General features: G+C 45.8%; 2 protein-coding genes across 4 annotated transcripts in view; both read left to right on the top strand.

The window, feature by feature from the left end:
• Nucleotides 1-9,027, top strand: part of pcnt (pericentrin) — a 46,512-nt gene extending 37,485 nt beyond the window's left edge. For 2 of the 3 annotated variants that reach the window (XM_031559075.2, XM_031559074.2), the window contains 15 exons: nucleotides 68-235; nucleotides 514-709; nucleotides 947-1,148; nucleotides 1,401-1,482; nucleotides 1,640-2,083; nucleotides 2,230-2,490; nucleotides 2,695-2,952; nucleotides 4,172-4,333; nucleotides 4,629-4,766; nucleotides 5,137-5,378; nucleotides 5,670-5,767; nucleotides 6,054-6,198; nucleotides 6,339-6,469; nucleotides 7,187-7,321; nucleotides 8,526-9,027. In XM_031559075.2, the coding sequence (XP_031414935.1) occupies nucleotides 68-235; nucleotides 514-709; nucleotides 947-1,148; nucleotides 1,401-1,482; nucleotides 1,640-2,083; nucleotides 2,230-2,490; nucleotides 2,695-2,952; nucleotides 4,172-4,333; nucleotides 4,629-4,766; nucleotides 5,137-5,378; nucleotides 5,670-5,767; nucleotides 6,054-6,198; nucleotides 6,339-6,469; nucleotides 7,187-7,321; nucleotides 8,526-8,569 (2,706 nt within the window). In that variant the 3' untranslated portion in view covers nucleotides 8,570-9,027. The remainder of the gene's footprint in view (nucleotides 1-67; nucleotides 236-513; nucleotides 710-946; nucleotides 1,149-1,400; nucleotides 1,483-1,639; nucleotides 2,084-2,229; nucleotides 2,491-2,694; nucleotides 2,953-4,171; nucleotides 4,334-4,628; nucleotides 4,767-5,136; nucleotides 5,379-5,669; nucleotides 5,768-6,053; nucleotides 6,199-6,338; nucleotides 6,470-7,186; nucleotides 7,322-8,525) is intronic. The other variant, XM_031559076.2, reaches the window with a different exon arrangement.
• Nucleotides 9,028-12,954: 3,927 nt separating this feature from the next.
• On the top strand, nucleotides 12,955-17,302 carry LOC122128615 (trichohyalin-like). Its single transcript, XM_042702949.1, has one exon. The coding sequence runs from the start codon at nucleotides 13,112-13,114 to the stop codon at nucleotides 14,213-14,215; it is 1,104 nt and encodes a 367-aa protein (XP_042558883.1). The 5' UTR covers nucleotides 12,955-13,111; the 3' UTR covers nucleotides 14,216-17,302.
• The last annotated feature ends 5,846 nt before the right edge of the window (nucleotides 17,303-23,148 follow it).

Raw genomic sequence — 23,148 nt, 5'->3', positions numbered from 1 at the left:
TTCACAAAGAGAATTTCTGTGTGGCTGTTACTTATGTGCAGTGTGTGACCTGTGTGTGTGTTTGCAGACGACTGGCAGTGATGCTGACTGGCGGCAAGAGCTTCTGCAGGCGGTGAGGAGTGTGTTTGATGGCGAGAGGGTGTGGCTGCACACAGAGCTGCAGGCGTTGCTCTCACACACACCTCACGACCACACACCGCTTATCAGCCACATGGAAAAGCTGCTCAGCAAACAGGTGACACACACACACACACACACACACACACACACACACACACACGGCAGCCCAGCAGACAGCCCTTGGAGAGCCCCTTCACAAAATGACTCTACATGAAGACATACATTTCTGATTTTCTTTCAATTCCACTTAATTTCCCTTCCCCTATTTGCATCAATATAGGTACACATAGGTAAATTGTGTTCATTTCTACACCTGCCTTCTTGCTATATGGTTCTACATCTCTATGGTTCTACACATCCATTTCTCCCTCTCCCCCCTCCTCTCTCATTCAGGAGGAGCAGCAGAAGCGTTCCCTGGAGCAGCTGCTGGGCGCCGACCGGAACAGCCTGCAGTTAGAGGTGCAGAGGCTGCAGGCGCAGCTGCAGATGTGCAGCAGGCAGAGCCAGGAGCGGCTGCAGCAGCTGCATGCCACACTCACTGCAGCACAGGAGGAGGGAATGCAGCGCCAGCAGAACCTGCGCAAGCAAGGTGAGGAGCAGAGACAGAGAATTGCACCCCGACACACACACACACACTAAATAGGAACTCGTACTTCCTTTGTCTGTCTATGTCCCTCTCTCCTCCCTCTGCCACTGTTCTGGTTACCAGTGTTTGCTTTTCCTGTTCCTTCAAGTGTGTAGCCATGGTAACTTGCCTTGTTTTTTCCCTTGATCGATAGAAATATTTGAGCAAGACATGACGTTGTGTGTGTGCGCATGTGTGTAGTGGAACAGCTGGAGGTGCAGCTGCAGCAGAGGCAGACGCTGTGTGATGACCTGCGCAGTCGGCTGCAGCAGGAGCAGAGTCAGGACGAGCAGCAGCGCAGGCAGCTGCAGCACGAACAGGAAGTGACATCGCAGCTGAGGGCCGACTTGGAGGAGACCAGCCTGCAGCTCCACAGCGCCACCAAGAGTCAGGAGCAGCTCAGGTACACACACACACACACACACACACACACACACACACACACACACACACACAGCTATATACATACATATACATATATCTATATACACTTTCACACATACACACAGTTTCTATACACGCACAAAACACACTGTTAACACATTCATTACATATGAATTTATCAAGTGCTCCAAAAACTAATACAAAAAAGTATTTAATACCTCCATAATGCCAAACATGATGTGTCCAATTTTAACGTGTGTTTGTGTTTCAGGCTGAAGTTGGCGACTGAGGAGGAGGCTGTGAGCCGAGAGCAGGCCAGAGCCCACGAGCTACAGGAACAACTACAGCAGCAGGTGCCCACCACACACTCACACATCACACACCACACACATACACATGCACAAGGACCCAGAAACACATTCACACACTGGCACAGAACTTGATGATTGGTCCATTGTGACCTGCTGATATGTGTGACACTCGCTCATTCTCTCTCTCTCTCTCTTTCAGTCGATGTCCCAGTCTCTGCGCTCCACCATAGAGGAGCAGTCCTCTCGGCTGGCCCAGCTCGGTGCCGGCCTGGAGCAGGAGCGCGCCGCTGTCTCCAACCTGCGGGGGGAGCTGCGCATTGAGCGCTCCCGCTGCGAGGCCCTGCTGGCCCAGGAGCGCCAGCGCACCCAGCAGGCCGTGCAGGAGGAGCGCGGGCGTGCCAACGGCCTCTCGGAGGCACTGGCGAGGCAGAGCCATGAGCACGCCCGGCGCCTGGAGGAGGAGGCGCTCAGACAGGAGGCGGCGACTGCGCACGACCGCGCCTTCATTGCAGAGCTGCGTGCCCAGCTGCAGCAGGAGAGGGACCGGCAGGAGCAGCTGGAGGAGCAGCTGGCAGCGGCTACAGCAACACACAGCCACCAGAGGAGGGTGGAGGAGGAGCAGCAGACGAACATGCTGGAGAAGGTGTGTGTGTGTGTGTGTGTGTTTAGCTTTAAAACTCAAATGAATACGTGTTGGTCAGGGAGGAAGATGAAGAAGACTGCATGTGTCGATGTGAAACCTGCCGGTGCAAATCTGTATGTGAATATGTGTGTCTCACCTCCCCGCAGCGTGACAGCGAGGAGTGTGTGCGTCTGCGCGAGGAGCTGCAGCAGCTGCAGGCGCAGCGCGAGGAGGTGAGCGTGAGCCTGCAGGAGGAGCGTGGCCGGGCGCGGGCGCTGCAGCAGGAGCTGGAGGCGCTGCGGGCGAAGGTGAGCGCGCTGAAGGAGAGCGAGAAGCAGAGGGACGAGCAGTGGGAGCGCCAGAGGAGCAGGGACCGGCAGGAGCAGGCCGAGAGAGAGCGACGCCACGACAGGAACAGCCAGAAACTGGTGTGTGTGTGTGTGTTTCTCTCTCTTTCTCTGTTATTGCTGTTATATGCTGTGATTGATTGATTGATTGATTGATTTATTTATTTCAGTTGGAGAAAAAAAAGTAATGAGAGCCCTGAGAATCTAGAGCAGTTTTATGGCGTAGAATGTATGTGGCATGATGTCTTCATCCTGTGTTTCTGTGTTTCTGTGTGTGTGTGTTAGCTGGAGCTGGAGCTCTTGAGGCAGCGTGATCAGCAGCGCTTGCAGGAGTTGCAGCACACGTTAGCTGACCTGGAGGTGCAGGAGAAGCAGCTGACGGCCGAACACCTGCAGAGGAGCTCCGAGCTGGGCACACACTCCTCGCAGACCAACACACACTCCTTACAGACCCACACAGACTCCTCGCAGACCAACACACACAACCTGCATCCCAGCAGACACACCACGGAGCAGCCCAGCCAGTCCGCCAACCACAGCCAGGTGAGAGAGAAAGTGTGTGTGTGTGTGTGTGTGTGTGTGTGTGTGTGCGTTTTAAATACACAACACACACATGCGCGGTCATACGTAGCCTTGCCCATCTCACAGACCTTGACTAACTAACGGTTAACAGAGGAGTGGTAAAAAGGAAAGAGGTGTATTGTGGGTAGGCTTTCATTCTAGCCTAAAGCTTATTGCTTAACAGGAAATGACCAACTGCCACTCAAATCCTTCTTGCCTTAAGGGCTCAAAGGGGGAGGGACAGTGGGTGAACGGGCTAAAGAATGTCATGTTATTGGGTGTTCACATGTAACTTTGAAAATCAGGATGGGAGCTGGCTATGTAGTTCTTATTCGTATTAAAAAGAGCTACTCATGTGTAACACTCCTTAATAATCCTTCTTGCTCTACAGAAGCTATAAACACAAAAGGCAAAGGATTTCATGTAATTTGGTGTGAATTTTTTTTGTAGGGATGAAACAATTTGACGATTTGATTCCATTCACAAAACTATGCCTATGGTTTGATGCTTTCACAGTATATTTAAGACCATTACTGGAATGAAAACAACGGATTTATTTTTTATGCATTAGCAATGTTGTACTATTGTACAAATGTGATGACAACTTTACCCTAGGAGGAATTATTTGAGAGCAAGACAAAAGAAATTAGTCTTCAAACATAAAATATTACATTTAATGTGTGTCTATTATCCTACATTAATATGAAATGATGGAAATTGCACCTCAGCAATTGCCGCTCAAATGAAGACACAAGTGAAAATGTACTACCGACAGATACTGACAAGGCTGGACTTGGTTACGGACTGTTGTGTTTGGCCAAGTGGAAGGTCAAGGACCATCAGTGTCTACTACCAAATGTGGCCTTGTGTATTTAACTATAAACCGTCCTGTAGATCTGATAAGCGCATGTGTGAGGCAATGTGATGGAAAACCTTTTTTTTAAAGACTAGCTTGGTCTGAGCACTTTCTTCTCCCTTCTCCTGGCCTGAGTATGTCGCTGTGGTGGTGTTGAGGATGTTCCATCATGTTTCACTGTCTTAGAAGTGCTGCTTCTCTTTGCTCTGAAATGTACCGTGGAGTGCAAGTTCACCCCCTGCTCTGAGCCTAATGTTGAAAAATGCTCAAGGGTAAGGAAGGGGCTGAGAGTTTACTAGACGGGGAGTTACTTACCTGAGTGCATGTGTGTCTCCTCCTCCTCAGAACTCATCCTCCTCCTCTTCCTCGGGCATGATGGAGCGTCTGCTGAGGGAGAACTCCGAGCTGTCGGAGCGTCTCACCCAGCTCAGCGAGGAGCGCGTCTCCCTCAAACACACACTCAGCTGTCTGGAGCGGGAGCTGCACTCGCACAAGCGCAATGAGCAGGTACAGCAGACACCATGCCAACACTGTGTGTGTGTGTGTGTGTGTGTGTGTGTGTGTGTGTGTGTGTGTGTGTGTGTGTGTGTGTGTGTGTGTGTGTGTGTGTCCTGAGACCGAGATACATCACAAGGCTGTGTGTGTACAAATGAAGGCAAAGGGAGGGGTGTGTGAGTGAGTCAGAGACTCCTAGTATAACAGAAGTCAAAGGGCACATATGTCTGTGCTAGGTCTGAATGCAACCGTATGGTAAACTATTTATTTTCCACTGAGTGTAAGTATTAAGTGTGTTTGATGGTAGGTGAGATCATCAGGCGAGACTGCGTGGCTGAAAGAACGTGCCAGCCTGCAGATGGCAGTCCGCTCCGCTCAGAGCCAGCTGGCCAAACTCACCGCTGAGATTGAGAACAGACCGCTGCCTGAGCCCTCAAACAGCAAGGTCAGACATGCATACATGCACACTATGCACATACTTTCAGACATAAAACTCATTTTTTCATTCATTCATATTGTTTATTCATTGCTGGCCGACCCAAACAGCAACATGATGAAACACTGCACTCTCCCATCCTCATAGGCCTGGTATTTGGCCCCTCTTCTTGAATAAGAGGTGGTCTTTACACAGATGGCTGTCCCTTATGATTTAATACCATGCAGCTACACAAAGCACAGGAAGGAAAAGAAAGTCGATTCAGTTTCACTTGTCCCAAGATGTTTGGCTGCTGAGTTAAAGCCTTGAGCAGATGTTCAGGGTCGTCCCCCTTCGTAATTAGCGATGGCTCCAGACTGATTCATGTCCGTCCCCTCAGGTGCAGCGTCTGTATGAGCGGTACCTGCGAGCGGAGAGCTTCCGGAAATCTCTGGCCTACCAGAAGCGCTACCTGCTGCTGGTGCTGGGCGGCTTCCACGAGTGTGAGCAGGTGACCCTGGCGCTCATCGCCCGCATGGGGGCGCACCCCTCCCACAGCGACCTGCGGGCCGCCGCCTCCCTCCGCTCCCGACCAATCAACCGCTTCCGGGCCGGCGTGCGCGTGGTCATCGCCATCTTCAGGTCAGATGAGGAAGGGTCACGTTGAACCCTGAGGGGGAGGGGTGTCTCATTGCGTACATTTAAGAAGGATGGGCTCAAGTTATGGGGGATATTTTAGTCAGGTCTTCGTTATTCTTTATTCAAGTCCTTACTACAAAATGTAACTAAATTGTTACTGTGCTGTGGACTATGTAATATACCTTATTTAATTAATTGGAGTCAACATTTGTAATTTCTCACTATTCTTGTCAGATTGAATCCCAAAATATCGGAGTCGGAGTGCTTAACCAAACTGGTGTTTCTCAATCACAGGCTCAAGTTCCTGACCAGGAAGTGGCAGAAAGCCATCAGGAAGACTGGAATGAGCTCCACGATGGTCAACGGACACAAACCCACTGGCACTAGCTCACGTAAGTGTCTGTGTTTAATAGGTGTAAAAGGGAGGGATATACGTGTGTGTGTGTGCATGTGACCGAGGAAAAAATTAACTCTCTTGTGTCTTTTTGGAGTGCAAGAGAGGGAGAAATACATTCTGGTGTATCCGTATTGTGTGTGAGCTAGAGATAGATACGTGTGTGTGTGTGTGTGTGTGTGTGTGTGTGTGTGTGTGTGTGTGTGTGTGTGTGTGTGTGTGTGTGTGTGTGTGTGTGTGTGTGTGTGTGTGTGTGTGTAAAACCTTCTCTTCTCCCCCCACAGTGTCCACCATGAGGTCTGAGGTCCTGAGGCCGCAGCATCCGAGCTCTGCCTACAACTCCCCGCCCACAAAGGACCCTCCAACACAGAAGAGTGGAGTCGCTCCTCTGGTGCCGCCAATCAAATCCCAGCTAATAACGCAGAACAGGTGAAGCTGCAGACCTGCCAGTTAGAGGCATCACATCTCAGGAATGTGCCTGTGTTAAGACCTTCAGGGCATGGTTTTCACACGGAACTATGAAGTCTGGGCATGCCTCATTTATTTTGTGTGTGTGTGTGTGCCTTCAGGATGTATGCGAGCCCTGTGCTGTTGCAGACAGAGCGCTCCCTCTCTGCATCCCAGGATGCCGAGCGCTCGCTCACTGAGTACATCCAGCACCTGGAGACCATCCAACAGCGGCTTGGGGCTGTCCGTCCAGGTGAGACAGGAAAGAGGAAGCTCTGGTGTGGTAGACGAGCACTGGGAGTGGGGTGGATTGAATACAGATGGGGGATTACGGTGTGTGTGTGTGTAAGAGAGAGAAAGTGTGGGGTTGTTTTTGGTGGTGTGGAAGGATCATAGCAGCACATCACACTGTAGAGGAGACCTTACTTCTAACCTGATAGATGGAACCCATAGGATCATTCCACCCATAGGATCACTTCTAACCTGATAGATGGAACCCATAGGATCACTTCTAACCTGATAGATGGAACCCATAGGATCACTTCTAAGCTGATAGATGGAACCCATAGGATCACTTCTAACCTGATAGATGGAACCCATAGGATCACTGCACCCATAGGATCACTGCACTGGTATGCATCAGTTAGGGTGGCACATGCATTGGACTACGTCACCCACAATCCCCCTTTTCCTTGCACATTCTTGGGAAGCCTGTCTGTGTAATCAGGCACTGTTTCTCCCGTAAAAATCCCCACGCAGAAACACTCCGCAGACTACATTTATGTACCGCGAATCAAATAAGTGTCTGGATAATATAATACTGTGGTGACTGATTACACAAAATGGGCCCGAACGCACGGAATCCCCTTCTCCACTCGCCCGCTGAACACTTTGTGAATTTCGTTAGTGGATATCATCTCATCCTCCCCCTCATTGGTCGATTGGTTCATTGCCTGTACCGGCGTTGCAGTCAGCCCGGGGGAGAGCGGGAGACACGGCCACGGCAGCATGGCTCACATGATGGGTCAGAGGCAGAAGTGGCTGAGTGACAACAGGGGCGGGCTCTATTTCAGCTGCCTGTCGCCTGCTTACATGCTGCCGCCCGGTGAGTCCCCCTAGCCATAGACTGACTCGAGACATCCATTTAGTCGTTTTTTTATTGCTAGTCTTTGATTATGTCACACTCCAACGCCCGTTCCCGACATTAATGTTCAGTCTGATGCTGGAAATGTGTCGGCTACGACATAACGTGTCAAACGTGTCAAAATCAGGCTGAATTTGTGTAGTTGGATCCCGGAATTAGTCATTCATTCAGTCATTGCCTCACTCAGTCTTGTTCAATCCTTGTTCTCCTGTCACCCTAATGCTGACTGAATAGAACATAATGTTGGGTGTTTTCTCTGAGGGTCTTTAATATTCGGTCCATGTCCAGCATCTTGTGTAATCAGTCACCTCTAACCATACATTACAAGATTTGAAAAGACTCTAAAAAGACTAAAGTCTGTCATCCTCTCGCTTCTTAATACAATGTGTCAGTTTTTAGTCACAGACTATGATTTTGTAAAGACTACAGGGTCACTTCCGAGGCGTCCCTGAGTCTCCGGGTTTATGTACCCGCCAGAGATGTTACTTTACCCGTTTTGCTGCTTCGGAGAGATGGAGCTCACCGCTCTGTTGTTGACAATGTCCACATAACTATTTGTACAGGCCAAAACTAAAAACCTATTAACCCCAGTTGATTTTACCGGCACGTCAAGGCATTTAAAGACTTTGCGCGGCAAAACTCTCATGATTTTATTCTAACTGAAATTTGGCTGTGTTCATGAAATCACTTGAGAAATCGTTTGGTGTAATGCCGGCATTAGTTCACATTACTGGTCTTATTACCTGGCTCTGTTAGCTTCGAAACTTAGTTATGTTCCAGTTACAACATAACTTGACTAGTAACTAACATTTCAGGGTAACGTCTCATGGCGGGTAATGTTGCCTGCTTAGACAATCTTAGAGTGGTTTAAGATGCTTGTGACCAAATCAGCACAGTAACTCGTTGTCACAACTGTCCTGATGTGGTGATTTTGTTTATGCGTTTATTGAAAAGGGACAGTGTACATTGATAAACATTTCCCAAGAAAAATGTAAATGCACCGAAATTAACTAAGTTAGCTATTTTTCATCCGTTGTCCCTTGGCAGGGCATGACAGAGAGATACGGAAATAAAAGAAAGAAATAATAAAATTATATAATTAAAAGAAATAATAATAATAATAAAAAATGTATGGTTGACGTTCTTGCTCTGTCCTTCTCTCTAGGATCCCCCTCGCTGCCTTCATATCCGAGGAAATCCGACCGCTGAAGGAATGTTGCATTTTAAACCGCACTTGTGCCAGTGTTTGTCATGTTCCGTTTTTGTATCGTAATCGCCGCCATTTCTGTGTTTTTTTTTTTTTAATAAATAAGAAGACATTTTTAATTGCTTAAATTATTCTTTTTTCATTACTTTCAGTTGTGATTTTTGTATTGTCTTCACAAAATCGATTAATACACTGGTTTCATTTGAATGTGCTTGAAATAGTGGTCACTATTTTTTTAAATAAAGTTTTTATATACATTTCTATCATATGCTCTGTACAAATGTTTGCATTCTGCTATTCTTTATATTTGTAATGTACATTTAAGAAAGTTGCACTGGAATCGGACACACAAAGAAGCGTGAAGTTCTGATAAACTGTTTTTCTAAGTGTTTTGTTTTTTATTTACCAACATTTCTACAAAAACATTATTAAATATTTTATTCCAAATGCATACCACCAATATTGTTTCTATGTGTCATCTTAATGAATCACGCCTATACAAGTATTTAGTTCACCACTGATATTAGGTTTCCTTGAATGAAGAGAGCACTGAACAGAAACCCTTAATCTTAGTGGAATATTAAGTAGGTTTGTTTGTGGATTCAGGGTTGAATTGCCACATTTGGGTTAAACAGGAACAAAGAAACTCATCGTGCTACAGTTTCAAGGAAAACCAAGTTGAGTATATTTTAAGGGATTTTGAGAGCTTTTTGTTTCTTAGTGGGGAAAGGGAATAATAGGCTGAAGTGAATTTGACAAGATGATTAGTATTTTGGCTTGTCTACAGACCTGAATCATAATCCTCATTTCAAAGAAAGAACCTTGAGGAAAAATTTGAGTTCTTAGTCCCAGTAAATGCACTTTCTTTTGTAATGTGCTGTGTACTATATAATAGCCTACAGTAACAGAATGCACTGTTTAAGAAACATAGCGAGTCCTATAAAAATGTTAATGCTCTATAAAATGAATAGCCTAATCCACCATGTGAAAGTAATGAGGTTGTCCTTTGATTGTATATTGGTGAAAACCAATGACTAAATAAGTTATTTATTTGTTTTGTCATTCAAACAAGTATGTATAGTTATAATAAAAATATATATACTTTTTCATACACTCATGAATGTCATTTACAGTCATTGGTGAAAACTGAATATAAAAGTTACTTCTAAGTATTCAGAATTTGCTCATTCATTCCGAATAGACCTGTATAACTTCGCCTTCACAATAATCCTTGGCATTCTGAATTCAATTAAATTCACTCCTTAACAATCAGCCCCTGAGCTGGTGCTGTTTGGGGTGTTGTGCATGCACTCATCTGTCTCGGCACCAGTTCACTTATCACCCACTGACTCTTTCACAGTGTGTTGATCGTCATTAAAACTTTAATGAACAACAGTCCCCTCTTTTAGTGCTTCATCTTCCACTGCTGTGGTCTGGGCATCAGTTGTTTCTGCTGTTGATCCATCAGTGGCTACCCCAGCTTAAGCAGAATCCCTAGCATTATTCTCCCTTGCACACAAAGTGCCATTAAACTGCACTGTGATAAGCTAGTCTCTTCTTGGCTTGATTGCGTTCTCACAGCTGAAAGATGTTTACCACGACATCCCATGCCATCAGTTTGCTGGGTTAACACATTTATTTGAAATCTCTAAAAGCCCCTGATTTTGAGAGTGATGCAAGTTTATACAGACACAATTAATCTGTATTTAAAACACATGTCCACTACATTCTAGAATATTAAATGTCAGATTAGCCATCAAAAAAATAAGTCTATCATTTACTCTGGGTCAAACTTCACAGAGCACACCAACACGATACACAACAGATATGAGAGGAAGCAAATGGCATATTAACAGTCGTGTTTGTGTGTGTGTGTGTGTGTGGCCTTTCTACATGTGTGATGAATGTCTCGTTGTTGTCTGCCAGAGTGGACAGAGTGGACTGGACAGTCAGGTTGCTGAGGCGTTTCCCAGCAGCCGAGTCCTCGAGTAGTTCAGGATTTGTTGGGAGAGAAAAGTGAACAGAAACACGCCCTGTTTTGGTGCACCCGGATATTAGACACGACTGATAGCAAATTACATAAATGATATAGAACTCAAACAGTTTATTGGCCTTTTCCTTAAAATATGTCTTCGGTGAGGATAATAATAATAATAATAATAATAATAATAATAAAACCTTATTACATAACGTCCACAAATAAATTACATACACATAAAAATAGACATCAAAGAAACATAAAAACTCAGATATAGTGCAAAAAAAATTATAAAAATAAAAGAATATGATAATAATAATTATTCAAATTATAAAATTGAATACATAAAATGCATAGCATAAGATAGAAAATAAAACTGCAGAGATATATTTAATCTAACCCCTTAATATCACAAGTAGATCAAAGTATTTGAATTAAATTAAAAGTATTTATATATATATATATATATATATATATATAGTTAACAAGGCTATAGGGTATAGAGCACAAGACTGTGCACACTAGCATATTTAATATTTGACCTGAGTCTGATAACAGATACATTACAAATCATATGACTTGGCTTGGTGAAGTTATCATTCATAACAAAGTTATTATTATTATTATGAAAAACATGAAGCAAGTATGTACTGATGAAATGTCTGCATTATGATGTCATGACCAGGTGCAATGTCACAGTTCCAAGCTTGCTGATGTCACTGTAGCTAGGCGACATTCAACATTCTAAAACACTTCAGACAACCATCCAGACATGCTGGATGCAAACTAATGGTAAGCTATCTTCATTATTGTTAATTTAATTAATGTTTTCAATTCAAATCTAATACCTTACTTTAGTTCAACTTCCATTTCACAATCTCAGGTAAAAATGTTGTACGTAATAAATCCACATAGTTATATTTTAAATAGACCTACATTGCTACTAAGTGCTTAAATATTTAATTGCCAAAATTCTATAGCATACAAATTCATATGATAAATAAAATCTTAAACATTCTTAAAATGATGTAATATATATATAAATCAACACAATTCTACAGAAATGTGTCACATGCCATTAACTCATTGACAAGAGTGAGATAGATCTTCATGTCACTCCAGGATAACTCATGAACAGACACAAACGTACATATGTTAGCCTAATAACCACTCTCTCTTTCCCCAGATGACTTTGCTTCTTAGTGAAGACGGCTGGGAGAGATACCTGGGTTCCAGGTTACAGAGAGCACAGGTGGACCTAACAGACCACATGGAGGACATTCAACAGCAGCTGGACACAAAGTTTCGATGCATGGAGTTGGAGTTCCATGCCAAATTCGATAACGCTTTCTTCAGGCTGAGTACCATGGCAAAACCTACCAGGAAGGTTATGGCCGAGAGGCAGCAGGTTAAATCTAAAGTTCTACCATATTACCACATACCATATTATTTATTAATGTATTTGCTTGTTTATTTGTTGTATACTACTACTACTGCTACTACTACTACTACTACTATTACTACTTCTACTAATAATAACAATAATAGGAGTATTCATTTTGTTTGTGCATCGCTAAATAAATAGCCACAACTATGGCCAAGAAAGGCAAAGCTCATTGATAATTAGTTCTATAATAATGGTCAGCTCTCTGTGCAGAAGGAAAAAGAAAGAGAAGAGGAGGAGAGAAAAAGGCAAAAGGAGGAGAGACAGACAGAGAATGAGCGCAGGCCACTGAGAGAGAAGTTGGAAAGGGAGATAGAAATGGACCATCGGAGACAAGAGGAAGAGCTTTGGAAAAATGAAAAAACGATGAGAGACACAGAAAGACTAAGAGAGGAAATTAGACAAAGAGAGCTGCAGACAGAGGTTGGCAGAGAGAAAGACACAATGATTGAAGAGATGTTGAATGTGAGACAGCGAGAGGAAGGAAGACTGAAAGAGGTCACCGCACAGATCGCAAAAGAGAAAGATGGACTGATGGAAGAAGAAATGAGACTAAGAGAAAGGATAGAGATAGAGAAAAAAAGAGAGGAACACAGACTGAAAGAGTTGACCAAAGTACTTGAGAAAGAGAAAAAGAGACTGATGGAAAAAGAAAGGAACATGGAAAAGATGCAGAGTGAGAGACTGAGAGAAGAAGACAGACTGAGAGAGTTGGCCACAATACTTGAGCAAGAGAAAGAGAAACTCATTGAAGAAGAAAAGAAGAGGAAAAAGAAAGAGGAAGATAGACTGACCGAACTGGCCAAAGCAGCTGAAAAAGAGAAAGAGAGACTGATGGAACAAGAAAAGAAGAGAGAAATGGTGGAGGGAGAGATAAAGAGAAAGGAAAATGACTTGGCCAAAGAACTTGAGAAAGAGAAAAAGAGACTGATGGAAAAAGAAAGGAACATGGAAAAGTTGCAGAGTGAGAGACTGAGAGAAGAAGACAGACTGAGAGAGTTGGCCACAATACTTGAGCAAGAGAAAGAGAAACTCATTGAAGAAGAAAAGAAGAGGAAAAAGAAAGAGGAGGATAGACTGACCGAACTGGCCAAAGCAGCTGAAAAAGAGAAAGAGAGACTGATGGAACAAGAAAAGAAGAGAGAAATGGTGGAGGGAGAGATAAAGAGAAAGGAAAATGACTTGGCCAAAGAACTTGAGAAAGAGAAAAAGAGACTGATGGAAAAAGAAAGGAACATGGAAAAGATGCAGAGTGAGAGACTGAGAGAAGAAGACAGACTGAGAGAGTTGGCCACAGTACTTAAGCAAGAGAAAGAGAAACTCATTGAAGAAGAAAAGAAGATAGAGATCAAGAAAAGGAAAGAGGAGGATAGACTGATAGAGCTGGCCAAAGCAGCTGAAAAAGAGAAACTGATGGAAGAAGAGAAAAAGAGCGAAAAGCTAAAGGACAGAACACGGCCAAGGGAGATGGCCAAGGTACTGGAGAAAGATAGAATGGTGGAAGAAGAAAGGAAGAGAGACATGGGGGAGAGAGAGAGAAAGAGACAAGAAGGTCTGTTCAGAAAGTTGGTCACAGCATTCGAGAAAGAGAAAGAGAGACTGAGGGAAGAAGAAAGGAAGAGAGAAATGGTAGAGAGAGAGAGAAAGACAGAAGAAGGCCTGTTAAGAGAGGTGGTCATAGCGTTCGAGAAAGAGAAAGAGAGGCTGAGGGAAGAGAGGAAATTGGAGATCGAAAGACAGAGAGAGGAGGACCATAGGCTGGCCATGGTTGTTGAGAAAACGAAAGAGAAGCTGGTAGAAGCAGAGAGAAGAAGAGAAAAGGTGATTAGAGAGACAAAGAAATGGGAAAACAGACTGACAGAGTTGCTCGCAGTGATTGAAAAAGAGAAAGAAAGACAGATGGAAGAAAAAAGGAAGAGACAACAGTTGGAGATTGAGAGAAAGAAAGAGGAGGACCAATTTAGAGAGTTGATCAAAGTTATTGAGAAAGAGAAGGTCAGACTGAGGGAAGAAGAAAGCAGGAGAGAACCAGTGAAAGGTGAGAGAATGAGAGGGGAAGAACAATCAAGGTATTTGGCCACAGTAACTGAGAAAGAGCAACTGATGGATGAAGAATGGAGGAGAGGAAATATGGAGAAAGACAGAAAAAGAGAGGAAGACCCTCTGGTTGAATTGAAGAGAGAGAATGAGCCATACAGAATGAAAGAAGTCATGACTAAAAAATAGAGAGAGACAGAAGGCAAGAAGACCAACTGAGACATTTAGAAATTGAGGGGTTCAAAGAAAAGGAGAAACTGATTGAAGAACAGAAAAGAAACAAAATGGACAGAAAAATGGAAGATGGGAAAGTTGGGGATTTGCAGATAAAAAAGGAACAGAATGAAACAGAAAAAGCAAAACAGATAGAGAAAGAGCTTGACATTGAGAAGAGGTGTGAGAAAGAAACACTGAATGAAGAGATGAAGGCAACAGACACGGAGAGCCAGAGCATGAGCGAAGAAACAATGAGGAAGAAAGAAAGAAAGAACAACGGAATTGAGGTGGTGAGTGAGACAAAGGAAGACAAAAGGAATGAGTTGAACCCTTCAACAGACATACAGAAAGTGAGGCTGGTGGAAGAAAATGGCAAGAGGGAAGAGATGGAGAGCGAAAGTGAGAAAAAACACATTAAGCAGAAGCAGAAAGAAGCAGGAAAAAAGACAGAAGAAGAGTTGGAAATGGAGAGGAAGAGGGAAGAGAAAATTAGATGGGAGGAGCTGAGAAGGAAAGAGCTTGAGATTTGGAGTGAAGAGACGGACAGAAAGTGGCATGACAACCTGCAAACGCAATGGCGAGAGATAGAGAGAGAACAACAAAAACAGGTAGAGAAAGAGCTTGGAATGGCAGAAGGAGATGAGATGGAGAGCGAAAGTGAGAAAAAACACATTCAGCAGAAGCAGAAAGAAGCAGGAAAAAAGACAGAAGAAGAGTTGGAAATGGAGAGGAAGAGGGAAGAGAAAATTAGATGGGAGGAGCTGAGAAAGAAAGAGCTTGAGATTTGGAGTGAAGAGACGGACAGAAAGTGGCATGACAACCTGCAAACGCAATGGCGAGAGATAGAGAGAGAACAACAAAAACAGGTAGAGAAAGAGCTTGGAATGGCAGAAGGAGACGAGATGGAGAGCAAAAGTGAGAAAAAACACATTCAGCAGAAGCAGAAAAAAGCAGGAAAAAAGACAGAAGAAGAGTTGGAAACGGAGAGGAAGAGGGAAGAGAAAATTAGATGGGAGGAGCTGAGAAAGAAAGAGCTTGAGATTTGGAGTGAAGAGACGGACAGAAAGTGGCATGACAACCTGCAAACGCAATGGCGAGAGATAGAGAGAGAACAACAAAAACAGGTAGAGAAAGAGCTTGGAATGGCAGAAAGAGACGAGATGGAGAGCGAAAGTGAGAAAAAACACATTCAGCAGAAGCAGAAAGAAGCAGGAAAAAAGACAGAAGAAGAGTTGGAAACGGAGAGGAAGAGGGAAGAGAAAATTAGATGGGAGGAGCTGAGAAAGAAAGAGCTTGAGATTTGGAGTGAAGAGACGGACAGAAAGTGGCATGACAACGTGCAAACGCAATGGCGAAAGATAGAGAGAGAACAACAAAAACAGGTAGAGAAAGAGCTTGGAATGGCAGAAAGAGAAGAGATGGAGAGACAGAAAATCAATGAAGGGGGGGCCCATGGGACACAAAGAGTAGAGATAGAGAAACAACAAATGGGAGCAGAAGTAAAGTCTCCCCACTCACAACCTTCAGATGACTCTGCTATTCACAATGTGCAGGGCCAAGCTCAATCTGATCAGGAGGTCCCCCCTGAGAAGAATATGAAGGACAAGAAAGGGTCCTTCCTCAACTCCATGGGGAGGGCCTTAAAAAAGACCATGTACTGGAGCACTGAGCTAGCTGAGCGCAGGAGGCAGCGTCAGCTCGACAAGGAGAGGAGGTTCGAGGAGCAAGCTGAGCTCAGGAGGCAACATAAGTTCGACAAGAAGAGGGAGCTCAAGGAGCAAGCTGAGCTCAGGAGGCAACATAAGCTCGACAAGGAAAGGGAGCTCAAGGAGGAAGATGAGCTTTGGAGGCAACAAAAGCTCGACAAGAAGAGGGAGCTCAAGGAGCACGCTGAGCTCAGGAGGCAACATAAGCTCGACAAGGAAAGGGAGCTCAAGAAGCAAGCTGAGTTCAGGAGGCAACATAAGCTCGACAAGGAAAGGGAGCTTAAGGAGCAAGCTGAGCTCAGGAGGCAACATAAACTCGACAAGGAAAGGGAGCTCAAGAAGCAAGCTGAGCTCAGGAGGCAACATAAGCTCGACAAGGAAAGGGAGCTCAAGGAGCAAGCTGAGCTCAGGAGGCAACATAAGCTCGACAAGGAAAGGGAGCTCAAGAAAAAGTGGATGTCCTAAAACAGGGTGTCCTAAAACTCTGGCAGAAACAGGCAGAGAAACACGCCAGAGAATAAGCTCTCCATGCTGCCAGAATGAAGAAAGCTTAGACTCCATACACTCCTCCTCAGACGATGCCAATTTCTTCAAGTCCGCCGATGATACAGGCTTTCCCGACGGCTGCAAAGACTGCTGCCTCAGCAACGGGAGCTCAAACTTAACTCTCTACTCCGGTCTTGGCTGTCCCAAAGGAGAATGCACAGACTCCCAGTGCTGTCCCAACACCGGTTAGTGTTCCACAGCATAACACAACAATGAGAGCTCAAACCCAACACACTACTACAGTCTCCTCCAACCGAAAGGACAATGTGCAGACTCCCAGTGGTGATTCAATGCCGGCTACTGCTTCAAAGCAAAACTCAAACATTTCTGATGCTACTATGCCAGTGGCTACTGGCATGAAGGCGAAAGCAAAGACCCACAATACTGTGCCTGGGACTGCCAAACGTAAGGGAAATGGACGGAGCCAAAATGGCACTGCCTGCCTGAGCAATGCCTCCAAAGGTACCCAGTCTTCAAGATATAAACATGGATATGGAAATATCTATAGATTTATATAAATAAACAATCAAACAAACAAACAAATAAATTAAAATTTCAAATGCACCTTTTTATTGTGTTTTTTGAACCCCACACTAGAGTTTATTAAAGGAGCAACAGACTTTTTTGTTTGGGAGTATTTTGGCCATCAGACATATGGCCAAAATATATGTGAGATATTACCCCTAGCAACTGTCCTGTTCATGTGCATCACAACAACACACTGTGGTCAAAGCTGCACAGTTCCCCTTGCTATTTAGGGTCACGTAAAATGTTGACACCTACTAAAGCCTGCGCCGACTATCATGTCCTACACTGGTGATTTGGTGCAGTCAAGCTTGAGTGAAATGAGGGGACTTACTGCCAAGAAGTTCTGAGGTCTGAGGACCTGCAGGAGGTTTCCTCTTTACAGACACACTGCACATCTGAAACACACACACACACACACACACACACACACACATAACCCCACAATGTACAGAACACAATAGAAAGCATCCTGACTGGGTGCATCACAGTGTGGTATGGGAGCTGCACAGCCAAGGACCGCAAGGCCCTACGTAGTGTGGTCAGGTCTGCAGAGTTCATCATCGGCAGGGAGCTCCCAGCCCTGCAGGACACCTACCATACACGATGCCTCAGGAAAGCTAGCAGGATCCTAAAAGACTGCTATCATCCAGCCTTCAGACTTTTCACCCTGCTGCCTTCTGGAAGGCGGTACCGTAGCATCCGGTCTCGCACACGCAGACTGGAGAACAGTTTCTTCCCGAGGGCCATCAGGCTGCGAAATGGACATTGACACACTATCGACACTTTTGTACTCCTCACTTTACATACACTGTCACTTTCAAATTACTGCTACTACACTTACATACTGTCACTTCCACTTACTGTTTGCACTAGCAGTAATATTTATCAGAATTATTGCACAACCTGCTACTCCCACACTGGATTTGTCTGTAGGGTAGTATAGGTTTAATAGGTTATCATAGTTTATAATATGTTTAATACATGTGTAGTATATGTTATATATATATATATATATATGTTAGTATTATATGTGACTACTGTGAATAGGGCAGTTGGAGTCCAGGGAAGACTGGAGGGCAACCAGGAAAGACTGGTGACGGCAGGATAGACTGCACCGGGGGTGGCGGGCTAGTAACCCTACCCACCAGTTTTCCAAGCGGAAACACCCAAAAACTACTACGAAGACAACAAAGAAAAAACAGCCCGAGGGCCCTCCGAGAGGCGGGATGGAAGTAGGGCCCACCAGGACGGATACACCGGTAACGAATGCAAGGACAACGACCAATGATGTAAAGACTCTTAGGAAGTGCGGGTGCGGATGGGAGAAGGTAACAACACTCAGGGGGCTGCACATCCACATGGGGAAGATGAAGTGTGCAGGCAGGAGCCAGAAGCAAACTTGCGCTGCTCAGGCAGGTCAGACAAGTGGGATCCAAGGCCGGGTAAAAAACCACAGTGCCATCGGGCCCAATGTTGCAGAGGCAGGAGAGAAGGAGACGAGGGATGTGGATGTCCCCCAGGAGGTGACCCCTGAACCACCCCCGAGCAACCCAAGGACCGAGTCAAGCCAAAAGGCCAAAAGTCTGAACGAGCCGAGAAGGAAAATCAAATGGCCAAAGGCCAGCGAGACGGTGGAGTGGAAGAGGCTGGATGAGTCACTCAGTGATCTGCTGCAGAAGGCACTGTGTGGCACAGTGGAAGCCAAGCTTAACCTGTTTGGAGAGATTCTCTACGAGGAGTGTAGCGGCAGGTATGGCAAGGTGACGGGCAGGAAAGCAGCCGAAAAATCTAAGGGAAGAAGGGAAAAGGAGATTGACGACCTAGTAGCAGGCAGAAGACAGCTTCGCAGACGCTGGAGGAAAGCAGAGGAATCAGAAAGAGAGGGTCTGAAAGCCCTTTGGGATGACATCAGAAGGAGGCTGGCCAACCTGAGGAGGGCAGAGCGCATCAGGCGGCGAAGGAAGAGGAAGGAAAAGGAGAGGGCAAACTTCTTTAAGAACCCCTTTCGCTTTGCACGAGGACTCCTTGAGGAGAAGACCAGTGGATCGCTTGAGATCTCCAAGGAAGATCTGGAGGATCACATCCATGGTCAATATAGCGATCCCGCAAGGAATGAGCCCCTGGGCCCACCAGGCTATGTGCCAAAGCCGGGAGAACCATCAGTGCTTTTTGATGCTTCACCACCCAAGCTCTGTGAGATCAAGCGGGTAGTTTGGCGGGCAAGATCGGCATCTGCTCCAGGGCCAAATGGGATACCATACAAGCTGTATAAAAACTGCCCAAGTGTGCTGAAGCTTCTATGGACCCTGATGAAAACAGCTTGGACCAAGCAGACCATTCCATCACAGTGGCAGAGGGCAGTGGCAGTTTTCATCCCTAAAGAACAGAACTCCAAGACCATCGAACAGTTCAGGAGCATAGCCCTGCTGAATGTTGAGGGGAAGATCTTCTTCTCAGTCATGGCAAGAAGAATGACTTCCTACCTGATGGAGAATGGCTATATTGACACCAGCTGCCAGAAGGCCGGGATTCCAGGTTTCCCGGGGTGTGTGGAACATGCCACCATGATCTGGGAGCAGATCCAGATTGCCAAGAGGGAGAAGAAAGACCTGCATGTGGTTTGGCTAGATTTAGCCAATGCATATGGGTCAGTGCCACACAACCTCATAGCATTTGCCCTGGACTTCTTTTACATCCCACAGAGCATCAGGGCCATGGTGATGAGCTACTTCCAGGACTTGCACATGTGCTTCATGTTGCCAAATTCCACCACCATCTGGCAACAGCTGGAAGTGGGGATCGCGATGGGATGCTCCATCTCCCCCATCCTCTTCATCACAGCTTTTGAAGTGATCTTGATTGGAGCAAGACAGGTGGTGGGAGGAGCCCGTCTGCCTACTGGACGGAAGCTCCCCCCACTAAGGAGTTACATGGATGACATCACATGCTTGCTCCAAACTGCTCCATGCACGTCCAGGCTCATGAAGAGGCTGGATGAGTTGATCACTTGGGCCAGGATGAAGTTCAAAGCAAAAAAGTCAAGGAGCCTTTCCTTGCGGAAAGGGGTGCTGAATGACAGGGTCACCTTTATAATCGGCGGAGAAAACATCCCACGCATTGCAGACCAGCCCATCCGAAGTCTTGGGAGGCAATATACAGCCAGCCTCTCAGACAAGGAAATAGGAAAGACCACCTTGCAGCAGCTCTCAGCAGGCCTGGCCAAAATCGACTCAAGCCAGTTACCTGGAAAGTACAAGGTGTGGTGTTTCAATTTCACACTGTACCCAAGGGTAATGTGGCCGCTGAAGCTGTGCGAAGTCACCTCGTCAGCCGTGAGCAAGATGGATGCAAAGACCAGCTTGTTCATCCGCAAACGGCTAGGACTCCCAAGGGGCCACTCATCGGCCAGCCTGTATGGAAAGAACACACTTCAGCTTCCCCTGAAATCTATCACCATAGGTTACAGGCAGGAGAAGGCAAGGCTGGTGATGGAGCTGAGGGAATCTACAGATGAGACCGTGAGGGACATGGAAGCCCGGGTGTTGACTGGGAGGAAGTGGAGGGTCGAGGAGGAGGTGCAGAAGGCAGTGGGCAGGCTGCCGCACCAGGAGATGGTGGGCAGAGTCCAGACGGGGCGCGCTGGCCTTGGATGGGGAGATCCGCCTATTCTGTGGTCCAGAGCTAGCAGGAAGGAGAGGAAGGATCTTGTTGTCTCGGAGGTGACAAATATGGCAGAGGAAGAGTACAGGGTCAAGACAGTGGCGCAGGGGCAGCAGGGACGCTGAACGACGTGGGAGGGGGTTGCGGGTCGGGTGGTGAGCTGGGCAGACTTCTGGAAACTGCCACAGGCTCAACTCAGTTTCCTCATCAGGGCAACCTACGACACTCTGCCCTCCCCCCAAAACCTCCAACAGTGGCTGGGCACGGAGCAGGCCTGTGACCTCTGTGGGACCATCAATGCTTCCCTACAACACACTCTAACATGATAAATCTGGTTGCAAGACCGCGCTATCCCAGGGCAGGTATGGATGGCGGCACGATCAGGTGCTGAGGAAACTGGCAGAGGTAGTGGAGAGGAAAAGGCAAGCGCTGGGAGGCAGCCGGGGAGCCAGCAGAGGACCCATTTCCTTAGGGAAGGGGTAAAGGGGGACACTGTCAGAAGGAGACCAGCATCCACCCTTTTGTTGCCAGGAGTGGAATGGAGAATGGAGGTGGACTTGGGCAGGCAGCTCCACTTTCCAGGGGAGATCTGCAGCACCACACTGAGGCCAGATGTGGTGCTGTGGGCCAGGAGATCTGCGCTGCTTGTGGAGCTGACGGTGCCATGGGAGGAGGGGATGGAGGGAGCCCACGAAAGGAAGAGGGCAAAGTACTCTGACCTGGTTGCGGAGTGCAGGGAGAGCGGTTGGAGTACACGACTCTTTCCAGTGGAGGTTGGCACGAGGGGGTTTGTGGGAAGCTCAATGACTCGCCTACTTAAAGAGCTAGGGCTGAGGGGCAAGGAGCTACACAAAGCCACCAGAGAGCTGTCTGAGGAAGCAGAGAAGGCAAGTTTTTGGCTTTGGTTAAGGAGGCGGGACAAGGCATGGGGAGCGAGCAACTCCTGAGAAAGGCTAGCTGCGGGGGGTGACTGGGAGACGTCCCTGTTCACTGCCCCGCCACCAGGAGATGTTCCGGGATAAGGGGCGAAACATCTGTGAAAGGTGGTCCCCGGCTGACGACACCGCAGCTAGCCCAAAGGGCACCGGTGGAGGTGCGGCAGGCCTAGAGCCTAGCAGGTTTTACCACCTACCTGTTCACACTAATTATATGTATAGGTTGTTATATGTTTTAGCATATTGTATTGTATATTTATCTTGTATATTTAGTAAGGTTATTATATGTTTAATACATGTAAATTATGTTCAGAGTACGTGTACAGAGTGTATGTCATGTCATGTCATGTTATGTTATATTATGTTATGTTATGCTATGGTGGGTTGTTAGCTAACTAGCAAGCTAAAGTTCGCTAAAGTTGACAATACAATACTTGGATTTTCACCAGTATTCCTCACTTGTTGACAAGTTGCCGTGTTTGTCTTCCTTAATGGGTGTGCTGTGCAACGAGTAAGATATTTGTAGTGTTGTTGCACTAGCTATTGGTTTTATCTGTGCGCCCATGGTGTAATTTATGACTGGCTGGCCCTCAATATTTTAATCATGTCTTTTTTGTATAATGTATAATAGATGAATATATTATTTTTGATATACCCGCCTCTGTAAAATCCTAAAAGAACTATGTGACAGGGAGTAGGAAGGCTTTCAATGATAAATCTTTTCTTCTTAAATCCACTAAAGTGCCCAGGGCAATTCTGGCATTCATGAAAGATTTCTTATCTGGGATTCATTCTGGGCTAAGAAGAGGATTTAAGGATTTACCTTCCTCCTTGGCACGTTTCTCTTCTTCTTCCCTTCTTTTCTTATTGAATTGCGCCCTGGACGGCTTTTGCCTTTTCATAGTTTATTTCGTCGACGTTGCATGGACACACACACCGAGAGCTGTTGGTTTCATTGTTCAGCTCATTACAGCAGGTTGGTGATATTGAAATCCAACGAACGTTAGCAGTATGTTGAAGTTCAACTGTTCACTCTTCGCCTTCACAGTTAGCTAGAAATTACCGTTTAGTCTGCGGTTAACTGTTAGCCATCATATCAGAGAATTCTAGAGAATGATAGCTAATGTTAGCTAGCTAGTGATACCTGGATTAAATGATGTTAGTTTTATTTAGCTAGTCTATACTAGATGTGGGCTGTTAAATAATTAGACTACCTAGCTCTCCCTACTGCTGTAATTCTATTGTTATGAGGAAAACTCATATTAACAGTATGTAGCAGCTGTTTTTATTGATGGTTAATTGACGAAATGTTTTGTTTGCCAGAGTAAACGATGACGGGTTGTCTAGGCTGCACACACTGATAGACCTACGTACACGTGTATGTGGTTGACGCCCGCTAAAGACAGTGTTAAATAAAGACTTTTAAAAGTCACTCAAATCACAATTGTTTTTATTCATTCAAAAAACACAACAGGACATAAAATAAAGTTGACAGATTAGATGTGAAATCTGCTGGATTTCCCCCTTTGCT

This window comes from Clupea harengus, chromosome 21 (assembly GCF_900700415.2).
Source record: "Clupea harengus chromosome 21, Ch_v2.0.2, whole genome shotgun sequence".
Lineage (NCBI taxonomy): Eukaryota > Metazoa > Chordata > Actinopteri > Clupeiformes > Clupeidae > Clupea > Clupea harengus.
Note: the sequence above shows the minus strand (reverse complement) of the source record. Positions and strands in the feature narration are given on the sequence as shown.